The sequence below is a fragment of the Epinephelus moara genome, chromosome 24, assembly GCF_006386435.1.
Source record: "Epinephelus moara isolate mb chromosome 24, YSFRI_EMoa_1.0, whole genome shotgun sequence".
Taxonomy (NCBI): Eukaryota; Metazoa; Chordata; class Actinopteri; order Perciformes; family Serranidae; genus Epinephelus; species Epinephelus moara.
This window is the reverse complement of record NC_065529.1, coordinates 27,472,925-27,493,284: the sequence shown is the minus strand read 5'-3', so window position 1 is coordinate 27,493,284 and position 20,360 is coordinate 27,472,925. Positions and strand designations below refer to the sequence as shown.

At 41.1% G+C, this 20,360-nt stretch overlaps 1 protein-coding gene across 3 annotated transcripts; it reads right to left on the bottom strand.

The window, feature by feature from the left end:
• Nucleotides 1–1,410: 1,410 nt before the first annotated feature.
• patz1 (POZ/BTB and AT hook containing zinc finger 1) lies at nucleotides 1,411–19,610 on the bottom strand. 3 transcript variants are annotated; one of them, XM_050037923.1, is made up of 6 exons: nucleotides 18,038–19,610; nucleotides 16,146–16,209; nucleotides 15,866–16,037; nucleotides 13,606–13,764; nucleotides 7,801–8,013; nucleotides 1,411–7,408 (listed from the first exon to the last, which is right to left on the bottom strand). In XM_050037923.1, the coding sequence occupies exons 1-6, from the start codon at nucleotides 19,279–19,281 to the stop codon at nucleotides 6,930–6,932; spliced, it is 2,331 nt and encodes a 776-aa protein (XP_049893880.1). In that variant the 5' UTR covers nucleotides 19,282–19,610; the 3' UTR covers nucleotides 1,411–6,929. The 3 variants fall into 3 exon arrangements, with proteins under 3 accessions (XP_049893880.1, XP_049893881.1, XP_049893882.1); XM_050037924.1 differs by lacking the exon at nucleotides 7,801–8,013 and having other exon boundaries at nucleotides 18,038–19,608; XM_050037925.1 differs by lacking the exons at nucleotides 7,801–8,013; nucleotides 13,606–13,764 and having other exon boundaries at nucleotides 18,038–19,603.
• Between the last annotated feature and the right edge of the window lie 750 nt (nucleotides 19,611–20,360).

Genomic DNA, 20,360 nt, shown 5'->3' with positions numbered 1-20,360 from the left:
GCTAGATAGACCTACTCCTGAAAAACTCGTGCGCAAGGCTTTTTGTCCCTACGAGGCCACCGTCATTTACCCGATGGGAGGGGTGAGCGAGTGAGCCCTGCAATCTAGAATTTGACCACTGATGTCACTGTTTTCAACCCATTTTACACACTGGCCCTTTAATTTTGTTGTTGGACAATAATCTGTGTGCATCTGATATTATTCTGGATGAGAACACAGTTGCTCCCCAGTTCTCGTAAGGTATTTGAAAATTAATAAAGATATTACTGGAGGGGCATCGGTGGCTTAGTGGACAGAGCAGGCGCCCCATGTACAAGGCTGCTGCTGCAGGGGCCCGGGTTCAACTCCAGCCTGTGGCCATTTCCTGCATGTCACTCCCCCCCCCCCCCCCACACACACACACACTTGTCTGTCCTGTCAATCAAAGGCTAAAATCCCCCAAAAATATCTTTAAAAAAAAAAAAAAAAAAATTACTGGAAATGTTGCAGTAGCCGCTGTAAATGTCGTACTATTATATATTATATCATTAGATTATTGTGACTCATGTATTAACGTAAAAGCAGGATGGAGCAGTACTCTAATGTTTTGGCCCCGCTGGACCTTCGCAAAGAGTATTCTGATTACTCCCGAGTGACAGAAACGTTAGCATAACTAATAACTTGTGAAGCTGAGCAAGAACAGTGTGCAGCGTCTTCTCTTCAGGAAAAGCGGCTGTGAAATATGTGAAGATTTTAGGTTCAAATTTCCCCCAAAAAGCCTGCAAAATCTTGGGGCCATATCCACAAACATTCTGAGAGTACTTTCAGAGGGCTCCTAACTTAGCCTAAAAAAAATTGTAAGGAATCCTAGCTTTGGAGTGATTTAGGAAAGTTCTTAGAGCAACTCTGAGCAAGGAAGAGACAGAAATTTGTACCATTGTTAGTGTGGTCACTCTGCTGATGGAAGGTTTAGACTGACTCAAGTCATCACTGCTGCACTGTTACATTTTCCCAGTTTTCCAAATATCTTAGTGTCGTGATCATTTTATTTTTGGAGTTCTAGTCTGATCTGTAGCATTTCATTTACTCACTGTGATCCAGCATGTGGAGAATATTTCTCCGACCTCTTTGTGTTTCCACCATTTTCTCCTCTGCATAAGAAACTCTTAAGCCTCTCAAAAGTCCTCCTCCCTGCTCCGAACAGTTTTTCACCTTAGGAGCTCTTTTAAGGTCCAAGATGCTCTGTGAATAATTTATCTTTACAAGGACCTAGTCTTAACTTTAAGGGGAAATTCTAAGACCTATGTACTTTACATTTCACCACTGGGAGCAGGGTGTTTGTTGAAAATCCTTCCATGTCCAGGACAGGTCTTAACAGATTGATTGTTTCATTATCTACTTGTAATAACTACACAAGAAAAGTTATGAGCTTTTTCAATTGCAATTTATTTGTTGCTCATCTCTGTACCAACAAGAGAGATGAGACTCAATAACAGAGTACAAAAACAAATATCTATAGAAAAGTATGCTTATATTGAAATATGTCCAAAGACGTTATAACAAAACATGTAGCTCACATGTCTTAAGAGCAATCTTGTTGAGTACGATGATAAAATACCAAGTTAACATATTGTACATTTTTCTGTGTGTGTTTTTTATACAAAAGTGTCAATGCAAGTCACTCTGTACAATTCTTAACCTTTAGAAAAGAGGACCTTTTTTAATCCACTGCTGTGCACAATCAGTATTTGGAAGGCACTTTGCAACAGACCAAAAGCAGAAAGCAAAAAAACAAACAAACAAAAAAACATTTAGGCCTAAATACTCAACGAAAAACACCTTTGAGTACCGACACGAGTGAAACAAAAATCATACATCTCAGTGAGGAACGAACGCAACATTATTTCCTTATAGCATCTTCCACTTCTTCTTAAACAATCAGGAACAGAAACAACCCTTATCACCTGTTAAGGAGTAAATACTAGTGCAGAGTGGATCAAAAAAGGAGGAAAACTTGGTCAGAGACGTGAGTCGTGCAGCTGGCAGTGTGAGCGCTACCAGAGCAGAGTGACAGTACGGCGAACAGTGAAACTAAAACTGCCACCAACCAGTGATCGACATTCAGTACCCAGCTCAGCTCAGCATGCCCGAACATGCAGTTTACACTTTCAATCAAATGGCCATAACTTAACATCCCTCCACATGATGGACAAGAAAAAAAATCTAAATATGTACAGGACCACCACTGACAAACACTGATCATATTGGTTGGTTCATATATATTTATATATATATTTATAGAATGTGTATATGAATGGTATATACACTTGTTACAATCACAACATAACCATAAATAATATAGGAATGTACTGAATTAACAGACTAGAGCACTCACAAATAATAATTAAACAGAAAGCTGGAAACACAGATCAAACACAAAAACGCACACATACGCACACACACACTCACACAGATGGCACACATGTACACTTTCTTTTAACAGAGGCCATCACCACACACACACTGCTAGCCCCTTCACTGTTGGACTGGGTTTGATTTGAGACATGATACAGGTTTTACAACACAAGAAAAAACACGAGAAAGGTGTTGATCAGCTGATGTGTGAGCTGCGATTGCTTATTTTGTTTCAGTATGTACAAGACTAAAAGGAAGTGTGTCATGATTGTGAAAAGGTTCTATGTTTGCATTTTTGATTGTTTTAACCAAATTAATAGTGACACAGAATTGATCTTCACACACAATTTCTTCTACCCAGTAACATCCTGTTGTGGTATTTAAAGGGGAACTCCGCTATTTTTCAACCTGCACCTATTTCTCCCCATGTTTTTGTGTCTAAAACCGCTTTCACACATACACTGCAAACCTGAAATGATCTAGACATTAGCTGGAGGAACTGGATGTGAGAACGCCAATGTCTGAATCAGTTGGTTTGGACATTAAACAGACTTTACTTTGCCAGCGCCCTAGTACAAAGTCCTCCTAATGTTCAATTGACCCCATGTGTGAATCAAGCAGGTAATTGTCCAGAGAATTCCCAGTGAGCGAGTGGCCATGTTGATGATGTTTCTATCATGTGGCTTGTGCAAAACAGGAGGAAAACAAACTTCAGAGGGTGAAAAAGAAGAGTAATTTACAAAAAGACGACACCGAACATCTCATACTGGAGAGATGACAAGATTCACACAGATTCAAGGAACGGCAAGAGACCACTGAATGATCCGGCTACATGACCACGGTGTTATTCGCGTCACGTCCTGCCTCCTACATGATCGACTTAGGAGTCAACCCCGGCCTAAACCTAATGTATGGAGCACCTCCAGTAAATGAAAAAGCATCTGACGCAGACAATCTTCTCCAGACAATGTCCAGATCTGATTCTCCGGATATTGTCTGGACTTCATATAAGAAACCAGCATAAGTGACAAATGTGAAGAACAATTTTTGACATTGGTCCAGTATTGAGAGAGTGCTACAGCGGGGGGCAGGTGCGCCCTGACGGTTTACGTCCATTAATAGTGCTTGTTTTAACCACTAACAGGCTCAGACTGTTATTATGAGTGTCTTACAACATTAGGGAAAGGGCCCTATAGAGAAAGGAAACGTTTTTCTGTACCTTTCGTTTCTTTTGGTCTGTTTGTGTCAAAGTCTCGCTAAAGGAGAAGTCTACTTCTGAATTCTAGTCAGAGGTGACTTGTTGCAGAAAGAATACGGTGGAAACATTAGTGAAAATTGGAGTGCAGAGAGCACTTGTATCTAAAAGATTTTCAATGGTCCAAAAAAAAAAGTCCTCGAGATTTCAGAACGAGACTTCTCCTTGAGCGAGACTTGGACACAAAACAGACAGGAATAAGCATAAGGTACAGGAGGTGTAGGATCTTTTTAGTAATGTTGTCAGACAATCAGAATAACAATTTGAGCCTGTCTGTGGCAAACACAAGTACTCATGACAAAGTGCAAATGCCCCGAGTGTTTACGCTGCAGCCTGTGACGCCACTGCCAGCTGCAGCACTCTCTCTTAATACTGGAAATCAGTGTTCCCGTGAGTCACTTAGACACAAAACATGGGAAAATAGGGTGCAGGCTAAAAAATACTGGAGTTCCCTTTACAATAGAAAACCATTTCAGCAGCGTAGAAGCCTTTTCATTACAGTGGAGCACGATTTCAAATCAAACTAAGCAGCGCAGCAGGGTGGATGTGAGGCTCCTATTGTGCACCGATTTAAGGAACCATTCAATTAAGTCTGTTCTCATCAAAGGAATGTCTTTTTGGATTAAACACATTTTCACTGCAAGACACTCGGATGGAAAGCTTGCACCTAAAACTAGGGACCATTAGTGCAAACACAAGACATGTCATGTACTAACAGCACAAGCAAATCTGACAGGAGGTGGGTGAGCAACACAGGAAGTGCAGGTGATGAAGAGGAAGAAATAAAGTGAGCGTAATGACTTGGCTCTGTAAAAGAAGCATTACGTTTGGTCGGTTCAGAGGCTGGTGGATCAGGGTGTGGCTCCTTCTTCTAACCCCCCCTTGTTGCTGCACAACACACAAACACACATAACCACACATCTCCACTGAACATAATTTAGAGTGAAAAATATCAAAACGAGCAAATCACAAGATTTTTGTTTGACAATTAAAAAAAAACCTGTACACAAAACAGAGGGCATGAATAAGTTAATAAAATATAATCTACATTTCTAAAAATATATACTGAAAATATACCTGACCTTGGTCCCTGTTGAATGTACACAACTGATTTCATACCCAACAAACCAGGCTTGGAAACTTTATCATTTTAGGGGGGGGATACAAAGCTCATTCCTAACAGGCTCAGGGCATGATCCAAGAATACAGTTACAGGTTAAAAAAATGTGGGAACCTGGGAAAAATTATTTTCAAAAGTATTCCTGTACACAGGATATAGATCATAGTAATAATGGCTTTCCTCTCCTTAATTCTTCCTTCTTTTTTTTTTTTTTTTTTTTTTACAAAATATTTACAAATCATCAAATCAAAAACTGATAGAGCTTTTCAAATCTAACAGATCTGCTCCATTTTAGAACAAATCCCTCCAGCTATCACATTAATCAATCTCTCCAGGATTTTGTGATGTTGACGCAAATTCAGCCAATCCCTGCAAATTCTGCGTGATCTCGCAATGTTGTCCAATAATTGCAACTTTACTGCAAATTTGACTATTTAAAACAAGTAAAATTGCATTTCTTTGCAGAATTGAATGCAGCAAACTGCTCCCTCTCTTGTTATTAGGAGATTTAGCAATTTTGTATTATCGCACTGAAGGATGAACTTGATGGGAGTTTAGGACTGCGTCAAATGGCAGCACCCCTACACTCACAGTTAAGATTCTAATTCTGTGGGAAACAATGAAAGCTCATATAAATAAGCTCAAAATCTGTCACAGCAGTACAACTGTTTTTGCAACTGCACTGCACCCAAAAACATTGCAATAAACATTGCGACATACATCACAATTTTATAGAAAAGCTGCCGCGAAATCAGACATTTAGGGCCGCAACAATCCCAAGAACAGCCTGCGAAATCCTGGAGGGACTGATCAGTGCTCTCTGGTTAAGATTCACAACTGCTTACGATAATGGTGAATGACACCACCCCCCACTTTGTTTAAATAACGGAAAAAAGGCTTCTTCTAGAAGGAATATGCACATTTTTAAAGACCTGGACCTAAAAAAGAAACTAAAAGAAAGCAAGCTGTGGTGATACTGGAGATATAAATATAGTTGTTCCCCCTGACATTGTGTAGGTATTTCTCATTTCTGATAGGACAGTTTTTAGTTTTAATAAATCAATTTGCAGACTTTTTACTATTTAAATCTTACAGAGGCTCTTATGTCCTGAAAGGTGATATTTTTGTGCGCGCAAGTTAAATATCTTTTGAGAACAAGACAGTAACTTGTTCCCAATTCAGGATTTCAGGGTCTCCATAATATCTAGTGAAGTTGGCACAAGAAATAAATCTCCTTTTATGCACAAAGCAACATGGTGTAAATTTCTTCAGTGAGGTTTTAAGTTATTTTTTGCCAGATTTTTTGGTGCCAGGTGAGCTTTGTGTGGCTGCTGTAACAGTTCAAACTCAAAGTTCAACCGCAGTTCATTAAGGTCCTTGACAGCTGTCAATGCTTCTCAGTAGCCAGCGAACCGACACTTTCTGTATGAAGCTGAAGAAAATTACAATAAACATGTCATGAAATATGCCGTGGGCTTGTTAGGAATGTTTCTCAGAATAATTAACAGTAAAAGAAATCCTGCAATCAAAACTGAGTCCAATTTAAATCCCTGTCCTTAAGAAAATCAAAATCCTTCTCAAAAGAAGCCGACACAACATACGTACAGAATTCAGCCCTCTTGTTGCTCTGAGGTAAAGACATGTTTACAGCCTTCAAGGGAACGGAGAATACGAAGCATTAAAATCACTGTAGTGGCTGAGGGTCAATTCACCGGGTACATCAGAGCAGTTAAAGTGGGCGAACGGACAATAAGTAGTTACTTACTACTTGTTTTAAGGTTGCAGTAAATAATTCGTCTCATGTCAAGAAACATTTGTGCAGCTAAGAAAGCTCAATAACACACAAGCCAAAAAACAACTGAGGGAATACCAAACATAACTTCGACAGATCCACGTCAGATAAAGGAAATAAAACCTTCATGTTGTTTCTTTATAAAGAAAATTTAAACACCGTGCGCGCACTTTTCATACTCTGAAAAGGTAGAAAAAGTAGGAATCGTATGGCAGTCTGTGACAAAAATATCGGATACACATTAAGCGACGTAACAAACAGAAAGAGTAGCCTTGAGGCAAAGTTATTCCCAAATACAGAGCATCTTCTGTGGGCAACCCGGCTTTGTCCTAAAAATGAGAGGCTTTGCAAGAACTTCAGTAAATGTGTCACTTCCCTCCGAAGTCGATTCCACTCTGACCCGCCTCAGCATCCACCAGTGAAGAGGCGAAAGCAGACTGGACTATCTGAAAGCCAAAAGACTCCAGCAGGGACATGTTTTGTTGAGGGGAGAAGGGAGAGGTCAGGGAGGGGGCCAGCTCATTCAAGCCCGACCCTGAAACCCCCTGAGCCTTCTGGGCTTTGTGAACTCTGTGCTGGTGCTTGTTGAGGTAGGACTTGGTGCGGAAGGCCTGACCGCAGATGCCGCAGGTAAACTTCTTCTCAGGGTCCGTCTTGGCTTTAGATCCCTCTGGAGAGCCCAAGGCCCCCGCGGAGGCTCCGTTACAGGCCAGAGAGGGCATCTCGAGCTCCGGCCCGTCAGGTTTGTGTGGAGATTTAAGCTCGTCGCCGTTGGACAGTTCCCCAAATGAAGGATCTGATTCTTCTGACTCCAGATGAGGACACTTCCCAGCGTTTTCCTGCCCGTCTGCGGTTCACACAGCAAGATAGGAGGAGGGTAGAGAATGAGACAGAGAGAGAAAGAAGTGGAAAAGGGAGGAAAGGGAGGAATGAATTAGGACAAATGGATTATATAAGCACAGGTTTTGACAATTACATCTTTAATCCAGTAGCTGGTTGGCACCTGCAGAAACTTCAAACATTTAAACTTCAGAACTTTAGTGAGAAAGCACCAAGTACAAGAAGAACAAATTATTCTTAAAGATCATTCACTAACTACAGAAAAGGAAAAAATGTGGCTACAGCATTAAACTACACAATCATATGTCTCAGTCCATCTGCCCAGTGTCCAGTGTCCACCAACCAGTGGGCAGTGCTAGCACCATGCCCCCACCCACCCTCCTGCTGGACTGTACTGACCTGCAGCAGGCCCATGGACAGGGAAGCCAGGCACCCCGCCAGAGCGACAATCCCAGAAATATGGAGCCCCACCTGCCTTCCCCAAGAGCAGCTCAGGCTGCAGGCCCAAGGCTGGAGGGCCAGGCTGGGGAAGAACTGGGTGTCCAGTGAGCCCATGAAAGCGACCCTCTGCCTCAGACGAGGTGAGAAGCAGCTGGCGACTGGCGCACAGGTCTACACAACACCCGGCCAGGGAGAAAGGAAGGGGAGGGGGCAGACACAACAGGCCGGCGGAAACCATACGCACAGAATTACCTCAATAGTTCTTGAAATGCTTTCAGTAAACTAGACAGTTTTGATAGTTTGAATAAATCTATAGTGACTGAGTCCCATCACTAAAACTGTAATAATACAAAATCCCTCGACTATATAATGTAAATAACTTGAAATAACTGACTTAACAATTGATATTTGCAAAAAACTACGTCGGATGTATATGCTCCATATGGCTAATAATCTTTTCAGCTACAATAACATTAATTGTGTGTCATTTGAGTGATACAAGCACATTTAGTTATGTGAGAAATGCCCATACTGTGTATAACAATATGTAATGTTCACAAACACAACTTGCTCATCTTACAAATGAGATGACACTAAATGAGGACTATAGTGAAAAACTGCAGTAAATATAGTGACAGTACACACCGCTGGCCGTTCCTAAGTGTAAATCATATTTTCAGCTTAAAGGAGACACTACAGGTAACAACAGTTTTTTCACGCACTGGTCAGTTTTGAGATTTTGGTTATTCTTTCAGACTAGTGGAAAGAAATGTCCAAAATACACATTTGGATGTTTATTTTAGTTCAGATTTCTGTTCAGGAAATGTATGTAAAAAGCTCATATTTAACTAGATAATGTCCAATATGCATATTTCAACATACGTTTTAATGTAAGTAATCAACTGTTTCATTATGATATCTATTCGTTAAAATGTTTACCCTATTCACCTTCACTGTCTAATTTTTTATAAAATATGTATGGAATTTAACAATACATATCTTTAAAGGCCATTTTCTCAAAGTTTTTTTTCCTCTTAGACTGAACCCAAATGTCCAGACTTTACTGGCAGATTTTGCGGGCAGATTTTGCGGGCGCACTCCTGGGAGGTTAGGGAGTGCTGAGGGCTGCCCAAATCCACAATTCAGCCAGTCCACAAGGGGCCTCAAGCAGACTTTCTACAGACTTCCAGAGAGTCCACTTGGGGTGCAGACTTTGGCAGACCTCACTGATTTAATACCCACAATTAACTGCAATACGGACGTTACGTTGTGGGTTTTTCAACTGCCTAAAAAAACCCAAAAAAAAACAAAAAACAACAACTTATGAATGTGTAAAATAGTTATTGATAGTTAGGCCTATTAAAATGTTGTGAATGAATTATGTGGGCCAGAAATAATACTGAACCACATCATGATAAAGATAAGTACACATATAGGCTGCAGAGGGACTGAAAATGCATTTTATTATTGTGGCCTATCAGGTGGTGGAAAAGGCTAAAAAAAAATTGGCCGAAAAACAACAAAAGAAGGTCTTTAAAGCCCAATTTATTAAGTTACAGTCCTGTCCTTATTTATAAACATTTCTGATTTTATATGTGTGTAGCCTGTTATATAGAGATGTATTGATACATATTTGTTTTGTCACATAAAAGGTTATACATGGGATTCATATCTTGTTATCTACAGGAACAAATGAGTAGGGACTGCTCATCAACTTCTATGACATCATTGATAGTTGAGTTTCCACGGCAATGAGTAAAACAGTCTCGAGAGCTGTCTGTCAGCCCCTTGCAGTCTCTGCCCTCGCAGACTTTACATGATGACAGTAAATACATAACACTACGTACAACTGATGTCTGCGAGGGCAGAAACTGCAAGTCCAGAGGGTGGACATTTGGATTCAGCCTTAATCTCCACTGCAGCAACACTTACACACAGCAGACTTTCCAATCTCATTCCTATCTATATTCTGATGATTTTTAATGAGGGGTCTGTTCATATATATCAGTCATAGCCTGGTTTATATAACATTTTATTCCTGAAAATTTATTTATTTATTTTTTTTATTATGACTAGACAGTATTTTCTGATTTATGGAGTGATTAAACAAAAAAAGAGATAATCGAAGTTCACTCCATAAAAACCTTTGACTTTTAATATGTCAACAACATGAAACAAGAATTTTGAACCTGGCTTTCTCCAATGTTCAGATTTCTGTTTGGAAATTCATGCAAATTACTGCATATTTAATTAGATAATGCCACATTTGCATATCTAAACATAACATCTTAGAAAACTTGTTATAGAAAAAAATAATTGTCTTAATGTTAGTAATCAACGGGGGACGTTTCATGCTCACATTTAGTTAAACGTTTTACCCTGTTCACCTGTAGTGTCTCCACTTAAACATGTATCTGATGAGTTTAGTCACTCTGAATTTAATAATTAAAGCCAATTACCAAATCCTGTGAGCTCTCACAATGTTTAGTAGTGTTTACTCAAATTTTATAACTCATATATTCACAGTCTCTTTCCATTTCAGTGGTTAGCTTTACTTGAACCTGTTGTTCAGAGCCTCGCTAAGCAGCACTTTGGTAACTGCTTAGATAAGATCTATCTGCCACGTGACAGTCAAAGTGTTGTCCACAGTGCTACAGGAAAACACATTTATACTAGTGCTCATTTAGTGACACTCAGTGTAGGAGAGAATAATCACTGCAGAATGACTCGGCAATCAATTATATAATGAGTCCACTAATCCTCTCACAACCTCAGCTGTACTGAACCACCTTGAAAAGGAGCAGAAAAAAACACAAACTTGCATAACAGCATAACCGGAGCAAGCAAATAAAAACAATAACACTGCCCATAACACGCATGAAAAACATGACTAATCTTTTGAAACTAAATGGAGGAAAATTTAGACTTTGTATCTGTGTGTCGTCACGTGGTGTGACATGTTGTTCTAATCACAAACCTACTGGAAAACACCATGGCAACCAACACTGGTTTTAACATCCTGGATTCAAAGGAAACGGCTAACCCACTAACTCATAATGAGCTCGTCAAGTCTCCACTTGCTTTTCACATGCGAGGCCAGAAACTATAAGGTCAGTGTGGTGCTAATGAAGCCCTATTGACTGAATGATAATACCACTAATTAAAAAGAGGCTTGGTCAATTTCTTGAAATAACTCTTGCTCAAAAAATGATACCTATAGAGGATATGCACACAGAGAAATTATTTGGTCTATTGTGCGCCTGTTTGCAGTCATGTGACTATTATGATGCACGAAATTCAGATGGAGGGCAGGAAGTGATAAATCATTACATTACACAACAAGCCAATAAAAGCGTACAAAAGTCTAGAGGACAATGACTATTTTGTGTGTGGTTGGGTCCACAACTGAAACAACTGACAACAGTCTTGTTTTTTAAATGTGCTTCAGTATAACGGTCTTTCGTATTTCAGCTCTGTGCATGGATGCACGGCTGTCGGGCTAATCTTACTAGCTAACGTTTTATTTATATTCTAACATAACCCACAAACCATTTATGCAGTTGAATCAAATAAAACTGAGATGAATAGACAATGACAATCTATGTAACTAGAACTCATAGAATTTACCTACCGTAAAACTTCAATTAAAAGCCTAGTTCCATTTACTAGCCGGGTGTGGCTACACATTTTGACAAATAAAGGCCTGTCTCAATTAGACGCCTGGTCTGGTTGCCAAGCTGTTAATTTTATTTATAAGTTTTTCAGATGTATAAAACCAGGTTGTTGGCTGCCTCAAATTATGTGTCCATTCCTCGATTACCCTGTAAGTTATTCATATTCCTTTTAAGGGTCCTCGGATAAATGAATCAAAGGGGTTTTTAATAAAAATTAATCCAAATTGTGAGTATTGTTTTAACAAAATAAAGTGGCGTTGTGTCGGTTCGCCGGGTGCCGTAATCCTTGAGTGCTGCAACTCACTCTCTCTGATGCGCTCTGTCGCAGCTAGATCAAATGAATGATTCGTAACCGATATATTATCTGAAGCCTATTTTTCATACAAGTAATAATAAACAATTTGATTGTATTTCCTGATCTTCGCTGAGCAACAGTTTCATGTGAAAGAATCTAAAGGCCTGTCCCAAACAAAGGTCTGTTGATTTCAGTGAGTCAAGCAAATAATATTAATTGAAATTTTATGGTTATTTACTTTAATAAAGTTTATGTAATTACTGTTTATGTATTCTGTGTTTTTAAAATGTGGACCAACACCAACATATTTGAAATACACAGAATTTATTTACAGTAATGACTAACTTTAGTAAATTAGGTAAACTCTATGAGCTATGGTTACATAAATTGTCGCAGTCTATTCATCTTAATTTTAACGGCATTTTTTGGTTTACATTAGAATTACTTGACTAAATTGTATGGAAATTTTATATGTAATTAAAATGTATTAATCTGGCAAAAGAGACCAAATAATTTCTTTGAGTGTGTCTTAACCTTTCTACCATGATGCAATTTACAAAAAGGTAAACAAAGTGATCATAATCAGTTTTAATGACTTACTAGGTGGCTAATGGTTTCACCTTACATCAGTTCTGTGAGCAAAATCAGCTCTCATTATAATTAATAACTGTGATAGCCATCCTTCAATTGGTAATTGGCCAAATAGCATTTTTTCAAATACTCTCTGCTCATGCGTTTTGTTTTGTTTTTTCAGATTATTCATATAATTACAGGAAGTCAGTTACAAGTGCAATCAACACATCTAATAACAGCCTTACTAACGGTGGTTGTGGCTCACAGTTAACTGTGCACTGTCTCTATGCTGCTGGTTCTACACAAGGTTTCAGTGAATCCAGGGCAAATGGAGCACACATCATGACACGCATGCAACACTGTGCATTGCTGAAAAACTGCTGATGGACCAGCCAAGCAGAAACAGACACCATATGATGCCATAGCCATGCTGAACAGACACAAACATAAACAAAAGTGACCCAGCACTCTAAATTCTAATGTGGTCATGGTGAAGAACTTCCAACCATGAAGTCTAGACAACTTCTACGTGTTCAATGACTGCATGTGATGATAGGAACTTAATTTCCAGCCTCATAAAGAGCTAAGGCTTGACACTGTGTCATAATGTAGTGAGGTACACATGCGTCTTTATTTGTCAAGCTACAGAAAAGGTCATGATTTCCGTTTTAGTCTCACTTCTGTATGCGAGTAAATGAGTCGTCTGCCTATTGACGTGCATTCACTCTATGGTAACAGATGCACTGCTCATATGTGCAGCAGAAACAGGTTCCTTCTGTCCACATCTGCAACACTAACCTTTGACATGAGTCAGTGAATCTTCTGAGAACACATTAATATTTCTGTTGAGCAAAACCAACTACCTGCCTAATTATATACTATTAAATCTGCAGTTTACGGAACTAGAGAATAATTAGAGAAAATGTCCTCACAGAGGTGTAAAGTTCTTCAATCTGTTTCCCTTCTACCTAATTACCACAGGAAGGATCTGCATACACTGCCCCCTCAGACTGAAAGACATCGACAGTTAGCTAGCAGAAAGACGACCAGCACATGAAGTTGTATAAAAATGTTTGAGCGCAAAGCTTGGCAGCAGAGGTTGATGTATGCTTGTGTTTTAAACATACACAAAGGATGCAACAGCATGTTTCTCCAAAGAGCAGCAGAGCAAAATGAAAGCCAGAAACATGAGAGTTTGGGATGGGGCGGGCGGCTGCTTGCCTTCCACTGAGCACTGGCGTCCCATGTGGTAAGGGGTGCCGTTGTGCATCTGCAGCTCCCCCCTTGGCTCAGGGAAGGTGTGCATTGTGGCAGAGGGGGGCAGTGGAGAGCCATGGTGTGTCTTTATATGCACCTTAAGGTAGGACGCAGTGGAGAAACCTGGGACCAGAAGAACAAAGAACAAGGCAGTTGTTTGACACACTGAAGGCCTCGCTCTGGCTGTTCGATGTCGATGATCCGACAGATACTCGGACTGGTTTGACCAATAACTCTGGAACAGTAATGATTCACTGACTTAGTTTACATGCACACAAATATTCCACTATCATTCTGAATTTGATGGGGGTCAGGTAAACAGCATCTTCTATTTGGATATTCAGAATAAGGCCTTTTTCCGGATTTATCATTTCCTGATTAAGACATATGGCCTCACACATGGCGTCTTGCCTGTTTACGGTCAGGTCTGTGTCTTGTACACAACGGCTGTGGTAGAGTTACATGACCAAAAGAAAAGCTCACATTGAAGGAGAAACACACCTTTTAAAAATCATGAAAGACCTGAGTATCAACAAGTTTTTGGATGTGTGCAAATATTGCAATGTCGACCTTTTCAAGAAAGTGGTTGAAGGAATGAAAGAGGGAGGCTGTGTTCACTCAGTCAAACAAGTTCGCCATTGTTGGAAAAACTGATGCAAAGAAGCGAAAAGGCATGGACGGCTCCAGAAGTTCCACTTTTCCATATTTTGACATGATAAACTACATGTTAGGGCACGTAAATTGATACTCATTTTCATCAGCCATGTAAACGGCTTTGTAGAAATATTGTCTTTTTAGGAATAAGGGCAAAAGCTTGAATATTTTGTGCATGTAAACGTAGTCAATGAGGGGAAGTTACATTAATATCTCTCTCTTTGAACTTTATCTCTCAACAGTCAGGATCATCACTGTATTATAGGCAGGCAGCAAAAATTAAAATCTCCCTCCAAAGCAAACAAAATGTGATGCACACTGTGAAAGATGTTCTTTGAGAACAAATCACAGTACTTTTGTCCATGTTTCACTCTTTGTTAGAAGGCTATACTGCCACTCGCCAGCAATCTGACCTCAGGAAGGAGACTTCTATGAAAAATTAACTCCACCTATGTTTTGTTTTTATGCAGCTTTTCTCCACTGTCTTGAGTGTAATTTAATCCACTTTATCCATCGTTTCAGTTGCAGCTCTGTACATTTTACGTTTCTTCTTATCTTGATTGTAAATGTAACTTTGCTCTTATTGTCTTGTGTACAAAGCAACAGGATACACAACTTTCATAAGACCTCTCTGTACAGATGAAGGAACCAAGCCTCCAGGAAGAGACTAGAGGCATGAGTTGATTTTGGTGAAGTGGCCTGAAAAACATTTTCAACATGTAGCACCAAGACGTAATGTTCAAGGTAAAGGCCAATTATCTGATGAATTTGTCACATTCAGTGTGCACATTTCACCTTGTCTTCAGACCAAACAGACCCTGGAAACAAAGAATTTAAAATATTTTGCACAACCTGCAACCTGTCCCTGAAAGACACAGTTGAGTGGTACCAACACATCAGGGAGCACAAGAAACAGGGCACAACACACACCCTGAACAAGGCTTTGAGACAGGTCAGAGGTGTGTCCTCCTGTGTCCTGGCAGAAAATACACACTTTAAATCAAATATATTGTGACTCTTGTACACTCCATTTCCATACCATCAACTGTACAAAGTGAAGACCAAAAGCAGTCGTAAGTGACTAATGTCATGTTTGGGTGGACATTTGCAACTTTATTTCGATAAAACAAAAATAGTGGCAAAAATGTTCTCTCTTTCTTGCAAGGACGTATATTAAGTGCTATGTGTACTTCCACATATTTGAATGCCTGATTCATTGCCATGTTTAGCACACAAGTCAACTCAGTGCCAGAAAGTGGAGATTTTTAGATATGATTTTTGCAGCCATGTCACACTCATGACAGTCTGCCTTCAGAGAGGTACAGGAAATCCTGAGTGTTTTGGACTGGGTTATAACTGCAAAGACATGACCATAACTGTAGACATTTGTTATTTATCTAAGAACACACAGCAGAGCCAACCAAATACCAAAATCGGATTTCTGTAAGTTTTCACCCTCTGAATGTCAGTGACTTCAGTACCAACTGAATATCCGTCTGGACACGGGACAGAGTTGTTTCTGGGGGGCTTGTAGCAGTGTTGTGCATGCTGAGGTATTTTAAATAACTACCTTTGTTGCAGATGCCACAGTAGTTATGCGTCCCTTCACTGTGTTTCTTGAGGTGGTCTGTCATGTAGGCAGCTCGCAGGAACTTGCCACAAACTTTGCAGGGGATTTTGTCCTCATGGCATGCAAGGTGTGACCGGAGGCGATCTCTTGTGGCAAAAGAGGCATTACAAATCTGAAACACAGAAATGAAACACGTTAACACCTTACTCACGTCATGGTTTAAAAACATAACTAGGTGTGGGTTTTCATCTCTGATATATACATAGATCCTTAATGTTACCTGGCACTTGTGGGGTCTCTCTGTTGTGTGAACCTGTTTGATATGTCCATTCAGGTGGTCTGGTCTGAAAGGGAAAAGGAAATTATTTCTTGCCCATCTGGGACTTATTTTGAACATAGTTCCATACAGACATCATCTCTTACCATTATCCTTCCTCATTTAAACTGTAAGAAAATATCGCTGTTGCCAACTTTGTTGTGAATGACACACATTTTATTTATCTATTTTAATCACTTGGTTAACAGCAGAAGCAAAAACATAAGCATGTACGACTCTGGTGGGTGTTGAACTTCCTGTGCAAACTTAACTGTAGTGCCACCAAATACTTAGCGATACATGTGTGACTTTGTGAGCATGGAATTATATCCATGTTTTCTTAATGTTTAAATGTTATATTTGTGTGGTGCAAAGTTTCAGAGGCTGACTAATGTAGTGAAGTCATGTGACAATCACATCTAGTAAAAACAGAAAACAATAAAGTGTAATGAAAGTAATACAGTAAAAGAAAGTATTTTTACTTAGGGCTAAGTGACTGTAAAAGCTACTCCTGGTCAATGTACCACAGAATTAATAAAGCAAGTGTAAAATAGTCTAATATTCTATATATCTGGGACTGGGGGCACCCATTAGCTCCTCTGGTAGAGCAGGTGGCCCATGCACACAGCTTTGTCCATACCGCAAGGGCTGCAGGTTCAATTCCAACCTTCAGCCCTTTGCTCCATGTTGTCCCTCCTCCCTGTCCCCCTTTCACGCCAATAGCTGTCCTATTGATTAAAGGCAAAAAAAGCCCTCAAAATACCTTAAAATAAATAAATATCTGGGACTGACGTTCATCCTCAGAGTGCAAAGGATTTATTTTTTATTAAGGATTTACTGGACAGTCCATAGTGGAGAGGCAGACAGGGATCAAATGGATAGAGAGAGGGCAAAATACGGATGATGTGGTTATGTGGCACGTGCTGCAACCAAATGGCTACCAAGGTACTCTGAACATAATATTTAATGCAACAAAAACATACTAGAAAGCACATTAGTATTGAAATAAATAATCTTTTTTTCCTGAATGTAGCAAACCTAAAAGGACTCACCAGTGCAAATCTTTTCACAAAAAAATTGGTGACAGCTCTGTCAATAGCCTTCACCTTTGCCCTCATCACATTTTTATTTATTATTTTTAAGCAGTTACCATGCAACTACTCGAGCCCTCTTCACATTTGCTATCTGCATGTATTTTAACCTCCAAAGCAGCAGGTGGTGACAGTGAGTTCGCAGCAGGGCCTGAGAGCACTGAGCCTGGGAAAGTGGTTTGTGTGGTTGAGGCGAAATTACGCAGATGACAAGTAGCTCTGCAACGTTTCTGCAATTTTATAAGACAGAAAGCAAATGGATCAAGTGTGTAATGACACTAAGTATGTGTCAGGGTGTGCAGAATGTGGAGGTTTTAAAATTACTGATAATACCACAGGGTGTAACATGCCAGGGTCTGACCTCTGTCCCTACTGTTTATTGGTACCAACTCTCCATAATGATTACTTATAAAGCTTAACTAATGCCTTGTTTCTGGACCTCAGACCTTGATCCATGCAGGCTGCTGGTGGTAAAGTAGCAGACTACATTATGTGTGTGCATCTCAAAAGCTGAGTTATAAGCTTTCTGAACAGCTGATCTGACTGCTCCCATCAGTTTATACTTTGCTGCAAAGCTGTGGTTAATACCTGCAGTCACTGTCCTACAGGGACTATAACTAATATGCAGATACACAGAGGTGCACCAGTACTCATAGTAAGAAAGTGTCCTGGGTGATTTTAGGATCCTAGGCATTGAGGCACAGCTGCAGCACTGTTTTTCCACAACTCCAAAAACACGTCACATACTGTCAAAGTTCAACTCACCTTGAAAAACCTTTACCACAGCTTTGGCACACATAAGGTTTGCCGACAGACCCGTCATGGGACCGCACATGGTATGACATCCTGTCCTTGCGTTTGAACCGGAGCCCGCACACATGGCACGCGTACGGCTTCTCCCCGGAGTGGGAGAGCTTGTGTCTGTTCAGGTGGTACACGTCGCGGAAAACTTTACCGCAAATATCACAGCCCACATGCCGCCTGGTCCTCTCCCGTTTGCGGCCGTTATCCAGCGTCAGCCCTCCGTGTAGCTGCACGCCGTTCTCCACCAGCCCGGGCTGAGACATTATGGAAATGCCACCCGCTGCTGAGAGGCTGTCACCGACGTTGTTGTTGTTGTTGTTGTTGTGGGCTCCGTGCTGCGCTTCGTGGTTCTTCAACCGGGAAGCCTCCGTGAAAGCTTTACCGCAGGTCCCGCACGGAAACAGCCCATTGTCTTTCTGGGTGCTGTGGTTAAAGTGTACAGGCTCCACGACCCCACCAGCTTTCTTTGGTCTCCCCCTGTTCCTCTTCGACCCCGGGGAGCCAGCGTCGTGCTGAAACGTGTTCCCCGGTATTTCCGTTGACGGGGACACCGACAGTCCTTCGACGGGCTCCAGCATCGGCATCGACGACTCGCCGCCGTCCTCCAGTAACACGGCGGCGGTGTCTTCGCTGCCATCCACATGCATCTGTGCATTGTTAGCAAAGCTCTGACCGTTCACCAGCATCGCCGTGCCGTTCACCAGATCCTGCTGCGCCACAGGGAAACCCAGCTCCGTGGCCCCCGTGGCCTGGAACAGGCTGGCGTCTCCTCCCCGTGAGGTCGGGACGAGGATCTGTACGTTGGACTGCTTGATCACCTCCTGACAAATCTCAATGACCGACCGCATCAGCAGAAACTTGGCAGCTGTCATCAACTCCGGGAAGCACTCCAGCCGCACCACAATCCTGGAGGTGTACGCGAAGTCCAAAACGTCTTTAAAAACTTTGGGGCTGATGGTGTGCATCTCCAGCTCCTTGCCGTCGCCCTCCGTCTGGCGGCTGAACACCGACTCGAAATACTCGCTGCACGCGGCCAGCACAGCTTTGTGTGCGGGGAAGCTCTCCTCGCCGACGCGTAGGATCACATCGCAGAACCTGCCTCCATCTTTCCTCTGAATGTTGAGGTTGTGTAGCATCTCCGCACTGTGCTTGCTCACCTGATAGGTGTACGAAGAAGTCCAAGACGGCTCCGCTACCTTCTCCATGCCGAATTCATCCAATAACAATGGTTGTTAGCGACGACAGTCGGAGAAATGACGGATTTCGGGTAACGATTTCGATCGGTTGATACCAGCTAGCTACAAAATCCGAAACCAACCGCCCCTCCCCGTCGTTTTAGCATCTAACGTTTAACGTTAGCAGTAGCAGGGAAAAATGGCAGCCCCCCAGCTTCCTGTGAACTTTGACCCTGGTTTCTTGAAGGGTGGGGGTCGCTCTTGTTTGGTGGAAAATGTCTCTGTGGGGTTTGATATTTAATGTGTATATTTTTACGACTGTCTCACAGTAATGGCTGTCAGTTCGAGGGGTAGAGCCCCGGCACCGCAGGGGTCTCTCGTGTCTTTATGCCAAAACGTTAACACGCAGGTCTCTTCCTGCCTGGTGTGTTTGTAAAACCCCTCCCCCACCGACCAACCTTTTCCTCTGTGCGGAGTCTGTCAGCATGTAAACCATTATCACACTGTACAAGTCACTGACGGGCAGTCCTGCCTCGTTTAAAGGACAATAAACCCGTGAAAATAACTAAGTTAAATCAGACGAGAGGACGCTCATGCTTTTATCATATCAAATATAAGTTAATTTATAACTTATATTTGTATAAATAATCCAATGGTTGATTATCAGTTTGGAGATTATGGATATCAGTGTTTGGCATTTTAAATGTAATTTTATAATCTGTTTTTACATAATTATACCTTAAAGTCATTATTTTATCCACTCCCATATCCTCCTGAGACCCTGCGTCCTAATATAAGGACATCACATTTGGGTTCCCTGCACCTCATACTTCATTCTGCTTCACTTACACCTGTTGTCCTCATTTGTGGACACTTTTGTGCTTAGTCTGCATCTGATCCCAACACAAAAATAGACAAGGTACAAAGCCTGATCAAACTGTGGTGACTTTGTGTCACCAATTTTTTTTCCTAAGGTATGCTCACATGAACATTTAAGGGTAACCTTAGCCTAAGGATTTTTTTTAGGATGTTGAAAGGGAAACCCTTATATGTTTCTCCATAACTGCTTTAAGTATTCCGTTATGTGTTGCTAGAAGGTCCCTAGTGAC